Source organism: Misgurnus anguillicaudatus, chromosome 1, assembly GCF_027580225.2.
Source record: "Misgurnus anguillicaudatus chromosome 1, ASM2758022v2, whole genome shotgun sequence".
Taxonomy (NCBI): domain Eukaryota; kingdom Metazoa; phylum Chordata; class Actinopteri; order Cypriniformes; family Cobitidae; genus Misgurnus; species Misgurnus anguillicaudatus.
The window spans coordinates 25,617,530-25,631,770 of record NC_073337.2 but is presented as its reverse complement, the minus strand read 5'-3'; the positions used below and the strand labels follow the sequence as shown (position 1 = coordinate 25,631,770).

Sequence of the window (14,241 nt, the reverse complement as noted above, 5' to 3'; positions counted from 1 at the left end):
CAATATAATGTTAAACGCCCATTCATATGTTAATTATGCTGTTCAAATCCTCTCGATTTATATAGGGATTGATTTACTGTAAGATAAAGATTAAGCTTTTTGGAAATGCCTGTGGCAACATTTTTTCTCTGGTACAAAGCAAAATGTGTTACAGTAAAAGAGTTACAGATATTGCTGTAGTCTTGTGAAAAAAGTCAAATGATGTCAATTCGTATACATATTTCATTTAGTATGCTTATATTTTTGTCCATTCAGCTTGGTCTTCATCCATTAATAGAGACATTATCATGTGATTCACATATATATTTCATTTAGTATGTTTGTCTTTTTGTCCATAAAAAATGTAATCAAGAAAAGTGCACCTATTTCATTGCTAAAAAGTGTTTGCGTGGTTTATGGTTTAAAAAACACATTATTTTTCACATATCGTACATTTTGTAGCTCCTGATGTCTTCCTCAAACGCTCTGATTTTATACAAAACTTATCGATCTGAAAAGCACTGTCTCCCTGATTGGCCAGCTAATCTGTACGTTGTGATTGGTCTGAATACCTCTGACGTCAGCCGGAAATGTGACGCTCCTTACCATGTTTGAAAGATTCACCCACAATGCAATGCTAACAGGAGTTAACTTACAGGCTGTGAGTCCGAAGTGGGAGGAATTATGATAATGTCGGTCTTGTCTACTTCACCAATCCCAGGAAGTGAACTGTTGCCTACAATCCGTGTGTTTGTTGTAGTCCAAGAAAAATTTACGTTGGAGAAGATAACTCGCGTTAACGTTTACTTTGGGGTTTGTACCTTCTGCATATCGTTTACATGTACTAATACACACTTACACACCAAAGGAATTATAAAATCATGAATCGGACGATAATTGCTCTTTAAGACAGATGTATTGGGTCCTCCATTTAGCCAATCAGAGAGCGAATAAAAGCCTGTGTCAGATTACCTGATGATTTGCACCTTTCCTCTATCCGTGAAGCTTTAATATTTGACTCAGCAGTAATTTAATCACAGGTTTGTCTCTTCTATGAGATCAGGTTGTCATACTGTAACTTCCCACACTTTCAGAAAAAAATGGTACCAAGCTATCACTGGGGCAGTACCCTTTAAAAGCTCCTCCTAGTATGTCATATTTAGGTATACATTTGGTACTAATATTTGACTTTAAAATATGAATATGCTCTTTCTCGTATCAATATGAACCTCTGAGGCACAGTATATTAAATTTTTAGATGCAAATGTGTACCTTTTAAAAGGGTACAGCCCCAGTGACAGCTAGGGAACTAAGCCATGGGTCTTCAACAGGGGCTTCGGGGCCCCTTGGGGGTCCGTGGTGGTATTAGTGGGGGGTCCTCCAAATATTATTTGAAATCATTTTTTAAATTTTAATTAGGCATTAAACAAAAATGCATTAATAGGCTATTAACAGAAACTTGATTAAAATGGTTCCCATATATAAAACTTTACTAAAATAAAGGTTTCCTAAAATGTAGTCATTTAAAATGTAATTGTAAATGCAAATTTAAAAGTATGTTAACAGTATGTATCTATGTTTACAAAAAGTATAATTTTATATATCTGTAACGTAACCATTATAACAAAGAATGTAAATCAAGTTTCAATTTGATCCATGTACTGGGGGTCCTTGGTCCTCCTTTCTATCCATTAAGGGGTCCATGGACTGAAAAAGGTTGAAGACCTCTGCACTAAACTATGAGATGGGAAAACAGATATGGTTTAGCTTGTCTATAATGTAGATTTAGTTATAAATCAAATCATTTTATAAATCAAGTCATTTTAGAAAAATCTTGCACACTCTAAAAACGCTAGTTTCATCCCATGGTTGGGTAAAATATGGACAAACTCAACCACTACTGTAGGTTTAAAGTACTGTATGCTGGGGTGTTTCATTGTATGTGTAGGTTGTTTCAAGCCAGATACAGTATGTGCATTTTTTATCTGTTGGGTTTGTCCATATTTTACCCAACAGTGGGTTGAAACAACCCAAAAGTTTTTAGAGTGCAGGTAATGCCGAATGCATCCTTTGTGATGTGACTTTATATTTTACACTGAGACATATGAGAGTTGTGATGTAACAGTACACATGTATTTCACACATTGAAAGTATGTGAATGTCAAAGGTTTTAGCCTGGCTTGCAACATTTTGATGACTTTTTGTCATCCACTTTTGTCTTAAATTTGTCTTTTTTGAGTGTCTGACCATAAATGACACATCATTGGGTCGAACATTTTTTGGATAGACCTCTTATACTCTCATCTTAAAAGACAAAGATGGCCAGTATTTTACAGAATAACTTCTTAAGGTCAGCGACCACCGTTTGATTGACACTTTCCATTTAACCGTCACTATGACTCTAGCGCAATTGATCGGTTCAGGTTTTTCCATTGGCCACTAGCACAGATACTTCACCATGGCAGCCATCCGACACGCTTTACACGTTTGTTCGAAGATGTTTTAAATCTGCTTGTCTTTGGGTATTGAAGGAGTCCTGTCTTTTTTCTTCAGCCAGAAAGTGCTTTAAATGACTTTGAAACTTGGGTTCCAGTGTCTCTGTATTGAGAAACTCTTGGTTTATTTCTGAATCCACACATTGAAGAAGCAGTTCACCCAAAAATGAAAATGTTACTCCAAACCCAAAATTACATTATTGACAATTGAGATGATCAGTAATGATTTCATTTTGGTTTGTTTCTCACACAGAAAAGTAGCATGTGTTTAAAAAGACATGAACATGAAGATTAAGTCTACTGTATGTGACAAAATGACAATGCTAGATTTGGTTTCCAGACCACCTTTTGTCTCAAACTAAAATGGATGGCGATTTAACTCGTGTCTAAGCAACTGGCTTTCAGTGTAGTTTTTTCACAGCCTAAGGTGTATCTAGGAAACCAGACTCTTATGTCAAAGAGTAACATGATGTACGTTCCAGATCATGGCCAGGCTATCTGAGCAATGCTCCTAATGACGCAGATTATCTCCAGAAGAAGAATATATGGATATTACTGACCTAACATCTGAAATTAATCTTTACAGTCTCTACAGTCTCGCTCGCTGTTTGACTGAGTCAAGGTTGCTGAGCTCATTAATTATGCAAAGCAGAGCACATTTCCATGACACAGCTTTATATACAGAGAGGACTCAGTATCTCTACCTACTGTAATAGCATAAAAACAATTTCTCTGACGAATAACCTACATGCATTTTATTGAAGAGCTTCTATGTTCTTTTTTCATTCTTTAGTTTTATATTGGAATAACTCCTCCATCAAAAATGACAATTTTATTATCAGATTATCTTTTTCCAAAATTTGCGACACACAGTTGTTGGTGAATAAAGACATATCAGATACACCTTTATTAATGTATTAACAAAGATATTGGATATAACAAGACTAAGCACTTCTGTTACTTTAAATAGGGGGCAATGCAATGATCAATATGCCTGCCCTGGCGACAGAAGTCCCGCCCTCCCGTTAAAAGAACCAATCATCAATCGATAAAGACTGACGATTTTCTAGGATAGGGGCTTATGCAGAGTCACGTGAGGCACTTGCCAATCTGTGCGCATACGCAGTAGCTAAAACAACCTTGATAAATGTGTTTTAGTGCAATTTGAGCTGTTATTAGGAAACAAAATCGATGTCAGGTTATATCTTGAATTTAGCATTTCATTTCAGAGATTTCTTTCTTTCCCCATTCAAGTAGATAGGAGTTTAAATAACTGCTCGGAGGGGTTGCAAACATGGCCGTCTGTTGGCGCAACATTCCTAAAGGAACTTTATTTTTTAGTTGGATTAACAACTTTAGTTAATTTCTGTGCACAAAGCACTTTTAGAATACTCGGTTCTAGAATACGATTGACCTGAATCTTGGGCAAGATGTCGTAGATGTGTGAATTTTCCGGAAGTGAATTTGTTTGGAAAATGCAGCTTTGCTACAGTACCTCAATTGTTATGAATGTGAATTTGGTTGTAAAATGCAGCTGTCACTCACCTAAATAATCAAACTGAGCTGGAGTTACACAACAAAATCACTAGTGTTAAATTTGAGACCTGGTGGTACCCATATATACACCAGCAGTGTACATTTAACATTTTACTGTAGCTCACGGGCGATTCTAGGATTTTCATTTTTTTAATATATATTAAATACAGTGTAAGGTGAGGCCTACATACAAACAGTGGCAGAGCTAGAATTAAATGGGGTGGCAAGTAGGGATGCACCGATATGGAAATTTTGGCCATACCGATAACCGATATATATATATATAGGCCGATAAATATTCATATTATTTTCACAATGAAAAACTCCCAGAACGCGGACATCTTGTCTTTGGGCTAGCCTAGCATACTCTTCTTAAGCCCGCAACATGTGTCATCTTCGTGTTATGTCACAGAAAGCACCAATCAAAACTCCAAATGGCCAGCAATAAGCAAGTGAAGTGGTTCAACAAACCAAAATAATCCATCATTTATCTGCTTTCATTTATCGCCTAATTTTGCTATCAGACCGATAACCGATAATATTAAAAATAAGCAGTTATCGGCCGATAACGATATGTTGCCCGATATATCGTGCATCCCTAGTGGCAAGGCTACTTTATTCAATTCAATTTTATTTATAAAGCGCTTTTCACAATTGTTAATTGTTTCAAAGCAGCTTTACATTAATAAATGTAGGAAAAGCATAGAAAAGCGAGCATAATAATGTAACGTATACAGTAAAGTAGTAAGTTAAGTCAAAGGTGCCGGACTCTCCAGGGGATAAAAAAACCCTTAGGAAAAAACCCTCCTGACTAGTCCAGGGGAAAAACTCTTAGGAGGAGAAAAACCCCTGAGAGAGATACATATATATATTTATATATATAAATACTATCTGGGTATGTGAACGGGTAAGCACATTAAACTGGTTCCGCCGGTGGTCGTTTATGTTTTTTTTTTCATAACAATTGAGTCCATGAAAGAAAACAATGTGCAACCTGTATCAAAAAAGCATGAATGAATCTCACGATTGCTGATTACTTCATATTATCCAACATTAGATAAATATTCCTATAGGCTAGTGCACTGACTGTATGCACAGATGTTAACATAATGTGGGGCTGAATTTTAAATTTAATTTACTTTCTGTTAATGAAACAAAAAATCTCATGTTAACTTTCGTAAAAGTTGTTCAGGAAATCGAAACTCCATGATAAACCTTAAGACTTAAGGATATTTGGCAAAAAAATAAATAATTTAGCCTTTTAAAAATAAATATAGATAAATTTTTGTTACAAAGTTACAGTTGGCCAGTCATAGCAGTGAGTGATTTTCTCTTCTTCTTTTCTTACTTAGTTAACTTTAATGACAGAGACTTCCTCAGGTATAAGACAAAGTGCAATCAAATATTTACATTCGGTTAAGATAATTGTTTGTTTACTATGATACTTACTAAGACAGCTATTTTGAGACACCTTTATGCGTATTTGTCCGTAAACCAAAAAGACGCAAACATGAAGTCATTTAGCTCTGTGGATGCGCGCTATTGTTGGGTAGAAATCACTCGTCCATCAAAACTGACAATTTTATTATCCGATTAAATGATGTGTGTCGCGTATTCAAGTTCAAGGTGGCAGTCCAGTCCAACACAGTTAATCTCATCATCATACAATAAAAAGATCATTTCAAGAATTAAAACATGCCGTTGAGTTGTGTTGTAAAACCAACGCTATCTCATGAGAATTCGTACATATTTTACGAGTTGGCTAATTCGTATTAATTCAAACGACTACATTCGTAAGTTTTTGTATGATTAGCCTTGACCCCTGTGACGTTGGGGTTAGGTGCGGGGTTTGGTTTCGTTGTGGGTTTTTTCATGAGAATTGTATGTTTTTGCCCAATTAACTTCGTATAAATTCTTACAAATTAGCCAACTCGCAAAATATGTGCGAACGAATTCTCGTGAGATCAGGCTGGTAAAATGGTAAAAAGAAAAAAGAAAGCCTTATCTATAAGCATTGACTTTAATCAGACAGAAATACAAATCCTATGCACCCTCTTCCAGCCTACGATAAAATCAGTATTTAAAATTTGTGTACGTTAATATTTTACTTAATATTTGTTTTTAACAATGTGCTGCGCTGCCGCACGTCAAAATAAACACGTAGATTAACGAGAAATAAATAATTGTAGGGGGTGAAAGTAGTGCATTAAATTTGGACCCCCCGTACACCCCTTTAGCTTCGACACCTTATTGGAGTATTCCAGTGTATTGCTTAGCCGAAGAGCCGAAGTCTACAATGCTGCCGTTTTCATATGAAATTTAAAGGGGGCTTAAGCTACAGTTTATGGAGCTATCATTGCAAAATTTGTAAAGGGGGTGAGAAGAACGCTAAAGCCCCCCTAAAAATATGCCCATGCTGTAGCTGCAGTGTGCACAAAGTCGCTGTGTACTACAATATGATAGCATTGTTTGACTGTCTGTCTGGTTTATGAAGATCTGCTTCAATTCGTTGGATGCTGCATTCGAAACAATACAACAAAAAGCTTTATAGAGAAGGAAAGCAATGTGTTTCTTTGTCTCTAGTAATTCACCTCCGAGAAGGCAAACAGCAGGCTCTTTAATTTTGTGCTTCAGCCATGTGCATTGAGATCCATATGTCAGTGCTCCGGGTTTCAGTCTTTTCCAGCTGAACGCCCTCACATGTTCCTGCACACGCTAAGACAAACAAGGCTCGGTATTGCATCTGGCATGAAGATCTTTCTGTCTGTAAGTGCTTTTAATAGAATAACAAATTGAATTCTCTCATGTCTCTTTCAGTCTTACCGGCAAGCTGCAGATACTGCCTTATGTTTGAATGCTCACACTGAGGGTTGATCGCAAGGCCTGGTTGCTTTAACCTGGAGCGAAAGGATTTACATGTAACACACCCTGATATGGACAGGAACAGGAAGTGCATCTGTGAAGGAGCGATGATGATGATGATGATGCTGCTGCTGGGTCACATGACCACTGCATTAGAAGTGCCTCTTGACCGTGAGTATTACAGAAAGACTACAGCTCATATGTAATTGTTTGGATTAAGCTAGGATGCGAGACAACTTTAGCATAATAAAATAAAATAATACAGGCCTCGATCGTAGACAGTTTTGCTATGCATTTATAAGGTATGTGAATAATGAGTGAAGAAACTGAACTTTTGAGCCTATAATGCATGCACCAGCATTATCAGGGTCTCTGACAAACAATCAGAAACTGCAGAAAGGGCATGAGAATTGCATGATGGGTAATGAGCGCCCAACACACCTCTGGAAGTTTCGATGAGGGAACCTGAATTTGTTTGATCTTCTCTTCTCTCTTCTTCTTCTCTCACACTAATTCGAACTCTTTTACTCTCTCTGTATTTCCTGAAACATTTGGACAAAAAAGCTAAAGTTCTGGAGGGATGTAAGTTGGGGCACTTTGTTGTGAATAAACTTTTCATTAACCTTTTTTATTTCTTTTTCGTTACTTCAAAGGAAAGTTCACTCAAAAAATGAAAATTCTGTCATCATTTATTCACCCTCAAGTTGTTACAAACCTGCAGTCGCGGCCAGTGACTTATTTTATCGAGAGCGCCCAATGCGAAGTTCGTCATGTGTATGGTTCGTAATTTCAAAATATGTGTTCTGCGCATCAAGAGATCTTGTGTGCATCACGTGTCTTGTCAAAATAAGTGCCTGCTGCAGACGCGTCTTAGGGTTTATGATTAAAGGGTTAAAGGGTCCATTTTCTTAAAAAATCCAGATAATTTACTCACCACCATGTCATCCAAAATGTTGATGTGTTTCTTTGTTCAGTCGAGAAGAAATTATGTTTTTTGAGGAAAACATTCCAGAATTTTTCTCATTTTAATAGACTTTAATGGACCTCAACACGTATTAGTTTTAATGCAGTTTAAAATTGCAGTTTCAAAGGACTCTAAACGATTTCAAACGAGGCATAAGGGTCTTATCCAGCGAAACGATTGACAATTTTGGCAAGAAAAATAAAAAATATGCACTTTTAAACCACAACTTCTCTTCTTCCTTCGGTCCTGTGTCGCGCCAACACGACCTCACGTAATTGCATAATGACGTAGAAAGATCATGTGTTACATATATGAAACGCACATTTGCAGACCATTTTAAACAATAAACTGACACAAAGACATAAATTAGTATCATTCCACATACAACAATGTTGTAGCGGTCCTCTTTCTCCACACTTGTAAACACTGGGGCGTAGTTTCGCATACGTCATCCGTGACCTCTTGACGTGATGACGTTATATGAGGTCGTGCTGGCCCGTCACATGACCACATTGTGGTTTAAAAGTGCATTTTTTTTACTTTTCTTGCCAAAAATGACAATCGTTTCGCTAGATAAGACCCTTATGCTTCGTTTGGGATTGTTTACAGTCCTTTGAAACTGCAAATTTAAACTGCATTGAAACTGTTAAGTGTTGGGGTCCATTAGAGTCCATTAAAATGAGAAAAATCCTGGAATGTTTTTCTTAAAAAACATAATTTCTTCTCGACTGAACAAAGACATCAGCATTTTGGATGACATGGTGGTGAGTAAATTATCTGTATTTTTTTTTAATAAAATTGACTAATCCTTTAATAGACGCTCGCGGTTGCCAGACAATCGCATAATCGTATGACTAATCATCAGAGTTTACTGTTAAGGGAGTGTCTTGTGTGTATTTCGTGAACGAGAGCGTTTCTTTTATCATAAACGGTTTTGACGCGTGTGCAGCAGGCACTTATTTTGACAAAACATGGTTCACATGACGCAACAAACACATATTTTGAAAACACACATGACACTCCGAACACATATTTCTTGAATTTGCGTCCCTCGGATGAGGAGTCACGAGCCGCCACTAAAAACCTGTAAACATTTTTGTAATCAAGCAATTAACAGAGGCACCATTGACTATTATAGTAGAAATATAAATACTATGGAAGTCAGTGGTGCCTTTCTTAAAGGAATATTCCATTTTCTTAAAAGAAAAATCCAGATAATTTACTCACCACCATGTCATCCAAAATGTTGATGTCTTTCTTTGTTCAGTCAAGAAGAAATTATGTTTTTTGAGGAAAACATTGCAGGATTTTTCTCATTTTAATGGACTTTAATAGACACCAACAATTAACACTTAACTCAACACTTAACAGTTTTTTTTCAACGGAGTTTCAAAGGACTATAACAATCCCAAACGAGGCATAAGTGTCTTATCTAGTGAAAGAAAAATAACAAATATACACTTTTAAAGCACAACTTCTCGTCTAGATCCGGTCGTGATGCGCCAGCAGCGTGACCCCACGCAATACGTCATGACGTCAAGAGGTCACAGAAGAGAACGCAAAACTCCGCTCCAGTGTTTACAAGTGTGTTGAAAGAGGACCGTTCCTACGTTGTTGTATGTCAACTGATACTAATTAACGTCTTTGTGTCAGTTTATTGTTTAAAATGGTCCGCAAATGTGCGTTTTATATATGTAACACGTGACCTCCCTACGTCACTACGCATTTAGGTCGCGCTGGACCGGACCTAGACGAAAAGTTGTGGTTTAAAAGTACATATTTTCCATTTTTCTCGTCAAAAATGACAATCGTTCCGCTAGACAAGACCCTTATGCCTCGTTTGGGATTGTTTATAGTCCTTTGAAACTCAGTTGAAAAGAACTGTTACGTGTTGAGTTAAGTGTTAATTGTTGGTGTCTATTAAAGTCCATTAAAATGAGAAAAATCCTGCAATGTTTTCCTCAAAAAACATAATTTCTTCTCGACTAAACAAAAAAAGACATCAACATTTTGGATGACATGGTGGTGAGTAAATTATCTGGATTTTTCTTTTAAGAAAATGTAATATTCCTTTAAAACATCATCATTTGTGTCCAGCAGAATAACTTTGAGGTGGAGTAAATGATGACAAAATAAACATTTTGGACAAACTATCTCTTTCCGTTTTATTCAGTTTGAAGTGTTTTTTTTTTTTTTTTTGGTGTGCACATTAACATGTTTATCAAACATTAAAGTTCAAAATATAAAGTCTGCTGTGTTGCATGTTGCATGCCACTTGGTTGTTGTTCTTCCTGGTTTTTGTTGTACTGTACATACAGTAGACGGATAAAATAAATCACAAGCTATTTTTAGATATTTTCTTGCAGAATCAGTTTGTGCAAAGGTGGTACATCTGTATCAACATGCTGATTCGTGCAAACGTGTGTGTGTGTGTGTGGTAATAAAGATGTTTGTGTATTCATGTAGTACCGCAGCCTCCCACAATAACTCATCAGTCCCCCAAGGATTACATCATCGACCCTCGGGAAAACATCATTATCCACTGTGAGGCCAAAGGAAAGCCTCAACCCAGGTGGGTGTCACTTTGAGTCGCCATGGTTACCGGTACTGTAGGACTTCATAAACTTATCTGACATTGTGCACGACTTTTTATATTGTTATATGTGACCCTGAATCTGTCTCATAATCAAATTAATGAGGAAATGCTATTGTCCTCTTTCCATCTAGCTTTTTATGGACGCGTAACGGCACTCACTTCGATGTGGAGAAAGATTCGAAAGTGACCATGAAGCCCAACTCGGGCACTTTGGTGATCGAGATCAACGGAGAGAAGGTGGAAGCGTACGAGGGCGTTTACCAGTGCATCGCCCGCAACGTGCACGGCTCGGCTGTGTCCAATAACATCGTCATCCGGCAATCAAGTAAGACCTGTCATAGTCAAAGCTAACAGCGTAAGTTGCCATGGAAACTAGCGATATTATGTAGCAGAAATTAAACTGGTAAACAAAATCCAAAAATGTTGTACTTATGTCAAAGGGTCCAATTCTGTGTCGCAGGGTCCCCCTTGTGGTCGAAAGAGAAAAATGAGCCAATCACAGTGCAGAAGGGCATGTCTCTAGTACTGCAATGCAGACCACCGGCTGGACTGCCTCCTCCGATCATCTTCTGGATGGATAACAGTAAGAGCATAATATCATGTTCACGCAGATACTATTAGTGCAAACTAGTCCTGCATTGTCGTATTTGGTTGTGTTTACATATGGTTTACATGTTGACCATATATGTAAACTCATTTGACCTTTCAAGTTAATCTGAGTTTGTATACAATAGATATCATTTATGCTCCCTCAGGTTTATAATCTATGTTGTCCTCTGTGTTAGATTTCCAGAGGCTTCCCCAAAATAGCCGCGTGTCGCAGGCTTTAAATGGAGACCTGTACTTTTCAAACGTGATCATGGATGACACCAGAAGTGACTACATCTGCTACGCCCGCTTCCCTCACACCCAGACCATACAACAGAAACAGCCAATCACAGTCCATGTGCTGGACAGTAAGTGTTTTCCTTGCTGATACATAAATGAACCCTGTTCTTTTCTTTTGTTATTATTATAAAAGTGACCCTTTTATTTTTTTTTAATGGCCAGCTTTTTTCTTCCAGACACACAACTTTTCCCAGTATTGCATGCTTATTATTTTCTGTTGTATTTCAGTTGAAGCTATGAATGACACTGTGTTGGCAGCTTTTTTGAATGGCTCAGATTTTTGGGGTGGTGAGTGCTAGCAAACCTTTACCCAAGTGAACCCAGCCTTCATCTTAACCATCACCTGTGCCTATGCCTAACCAAGCCTAATAGCTCATTACCTAATACAGAATATCACCTACTTAACCCACTTCTGTAGAAACCCAGTCCTGACCGTAAACAACTCATTAACATGAAACTGTACCCACATGTTACTGTATTAATATTCATCGTTAACTGACTGAATTCGGACTGAATCTGTCATTACTGGAGCTAATGTCTTGTAGATGACTGGACATTTTTATTTTGAACATTTACGCCCTATTCCAAAACCTACTGAGCATATTAAGGCGTGCTCTCTATGCAAAGGCTTTTCCAAAAGTCAGGTAAGTTAAGGCAATCCCATAATGCATTGCAGTGAGCTCGTATAATGGAAGGGCTGCATTTGAAACGGCATACTGTTCAACTATATAGTAGGCGAGAAACAAAAGATTTTTTGTGACAAAAGATGCATGTCAGCAAGGTCCTAATAAGTACAGATATGTACATATCCACCTGGGTAGGTTTGCACCAGTCGTTCGTAAGTTCTTACTTAAACTAGGACGTAAAGTCCAAACTAGAGGCTTAGTAACTACTAGCTGGTTTATAACTAACTCTTTACTTTAATCGGTTGCACCATTTGTTCTTAAGGCAGAACGTAGCTAGTAGGTCGTAAGCTCTCCGTAAAGTTGTGCGTTGTCGCATAGAATGACGTCTATTTTTCTTAACCCAATCACAAGCCTTATAATGGGTAAACAGGAAATAGTCTGAACAGTACGTAATTTCAAACTCATTTTTGACCCGCCTAAACTGAAAGACGTTAAAGCAAACGTTATCGAACTCAAAACATTACACTTTTAATTGAAAATATCTATCCCACACATGGAGGAGAAAATAAACTTGAAGAAATTTTAAATCTTATTTTAATTGATGGATACACAGAAAATTAATCAGTTCTTGAAAACTCGTTGACGGGTTTGCGGCTCTTCATAATTTATACGAGCTCATCGATGTAATATAATCTGGCTGACATCTTATTCCAATCGTTATTCATGGACAGAGGCTTCCGTAAATATTTAGTTACAACGTATTGTTACGTTTAAACTAAGTTTAATGGTGCAACGGAAAAACATTTAGTAGTGCGTAAGTTGTAACTTATTGCCCATTTACGTCGTAACTAAGCTACGTTGTAACTTACGCACAGCTGGTGCAACCGGCCCCTGGTGGATATTTGCGGTATTGCGGAAAGCCGGAAATACTCGTCATTGGCAGGGAAGCGTTTTCTCTTAATTGACGAGTTAACTTGTCATAGTGGGGAAAGAATTAAAGGGTACACTGCAAAAAAGTAGTATTTTCATCTTGTTTTCAGTAAAAATATATAAAAATTCTTAAAATAAGATGCTTTTTCTTGATGAACAAAACGATCCCAAAAATAAATTTAGTTTTTAGACCAAAAACATCAAATTTAAGTAATTTTGTGCATAAAACAAGCAAAAAAAAAAAATCTGCCAATGGGGAAAGCTAATTTTTTTAAAATTTTTCTTGAATTTAGTGTACCCCATTGGCAGATTTTTTTTGCTTGTTTTATGCACAAAATTACTTAAATTTTATATTTTTGGTCTAAAAACTAAATTTATTTTTGGGGTCGTTTTGTTCATCAAGAAAAGCATCTTAATTTAAGAGTTTTTAGATATTTTTACTGAAAACAAGACAAAAATATTAAGAAATTTTTTTCTTGAAAATCATTTTTTGCTGTTTACTGTACTTAAGTATATACTTTTTCCAAATAAGTACATACTCGAGTATGCAATTTCGGACGCAGCCAAAGTCTAGTTTCTGGGTTTCATGCAGTTTCTGCATATGTGGAGCGTCCCAAATCACAATGAGGTTTTGTGTCACTTATGAAGGCAGCTACCTATGTAGGCAGTAGGCAGGGAGACAACTCATTAGGTTTTGGAACAGAGCTTTTCCAATGTGTTTGGGAACACCTAGGATTATTTTTTACTATTCTAATATATTAGACCACCTGTCTATACATCATCTACTTAGTGCACTAAACTTCCTCTGAGTTTCACACTTCATGAATGTACCATCTCTGGATTCAATTCATGAATATTTGATTGTATTTAGAAAGACAGTGATCATAAATCTTTTCATTTGGATCCTTCCATTCTCTTTAAAATGGTCTCGTTCATCCAAAAGAAGTAATGGAAGGATAAAAATTATTCTCTTTCAATATGCGGTTCACTTGATAAATCATCAGGGTAAATTCACACACCAAGGTGTTACAATAATCAAATTTTCCAACATTTCCCAGGGAATACAATAGATCATTCAGTATTAACCAAGGAAGTCCTGTCCAGTAGACAGCCACATAAAAGACGTGTTTATCTTATTGTGGCCAATCTCTGTTGTAGACAGTCCATCTGGAGAGAGAGCACCCACTTTTATGCACCCACCGGGAACACGCAGTACCACCATAGTCTTGAAAGGAGACACACTGGAGCTGGAATGCATCGCGGATGCCCTGTGAGTAACCAGAAAGTCATCCTAAAACCTTTATATTTTTAATGTTGACTGAAATCAAACGTTGATGCTCCTGTATGAGACTTTAGCATGAATTT

At 37.0% G+C, this 14,241-nt stretch overlaps 1 protein-coding gene across 16 annotated transcripts in view; it reads left to right on the top strand.

The window, feature by feature from the left end:
* The window catches only part of nrcama (neuronal cell adhesion molecule a), a 77,549-nt gene that overhangs the window by 40,137 nt on the left and 23,171 nt on the right, over positions 1–14,241 (top strand). For 10 of the 16 annotated variants that reach the window (XM_055191418.2, XM_055191409.2, XM_055191417.2 and 7 more), the window contains 8 exons: positions 6,828–7,043; positions 7,437–7,454; positions 10,303–10,408; positions 10,564–10,757; positions 10,893–11,015; positions 11,218–11,388; positions 11,549–11,608; positions 14,035–14,146. In XM_055191418.2, coding sequence (XP_055047393.2) covers positions 6,944–7,043; positions 7,437–7,454; positions 10,303–10,408; positions 10,564–10,757; positions 10,893–11,015; positions 11,218–11,388; positions 11,549–11,608; positions 14,035–14,146 — 884 coding nt within the window. In that variant the 5' untranslated portion in view covers positions 6,828–6,943. Of the gene's footprint in view, positions 1–6,827; positions 7,044–7,436; positions 7,455–10,302; positions 10,409–10,563; positions 10,788–10,892; positions 11,016–11,217; positions 11,389–11,548; positions 11,609–14,034; positions 14,147–14,241 lie in introns of those variants that run through there. The other 6 variants (XM_055191420.2, XM_055191411.2, XM_055191408.2 and 3 more) reach the window with 4 other exon arrangements.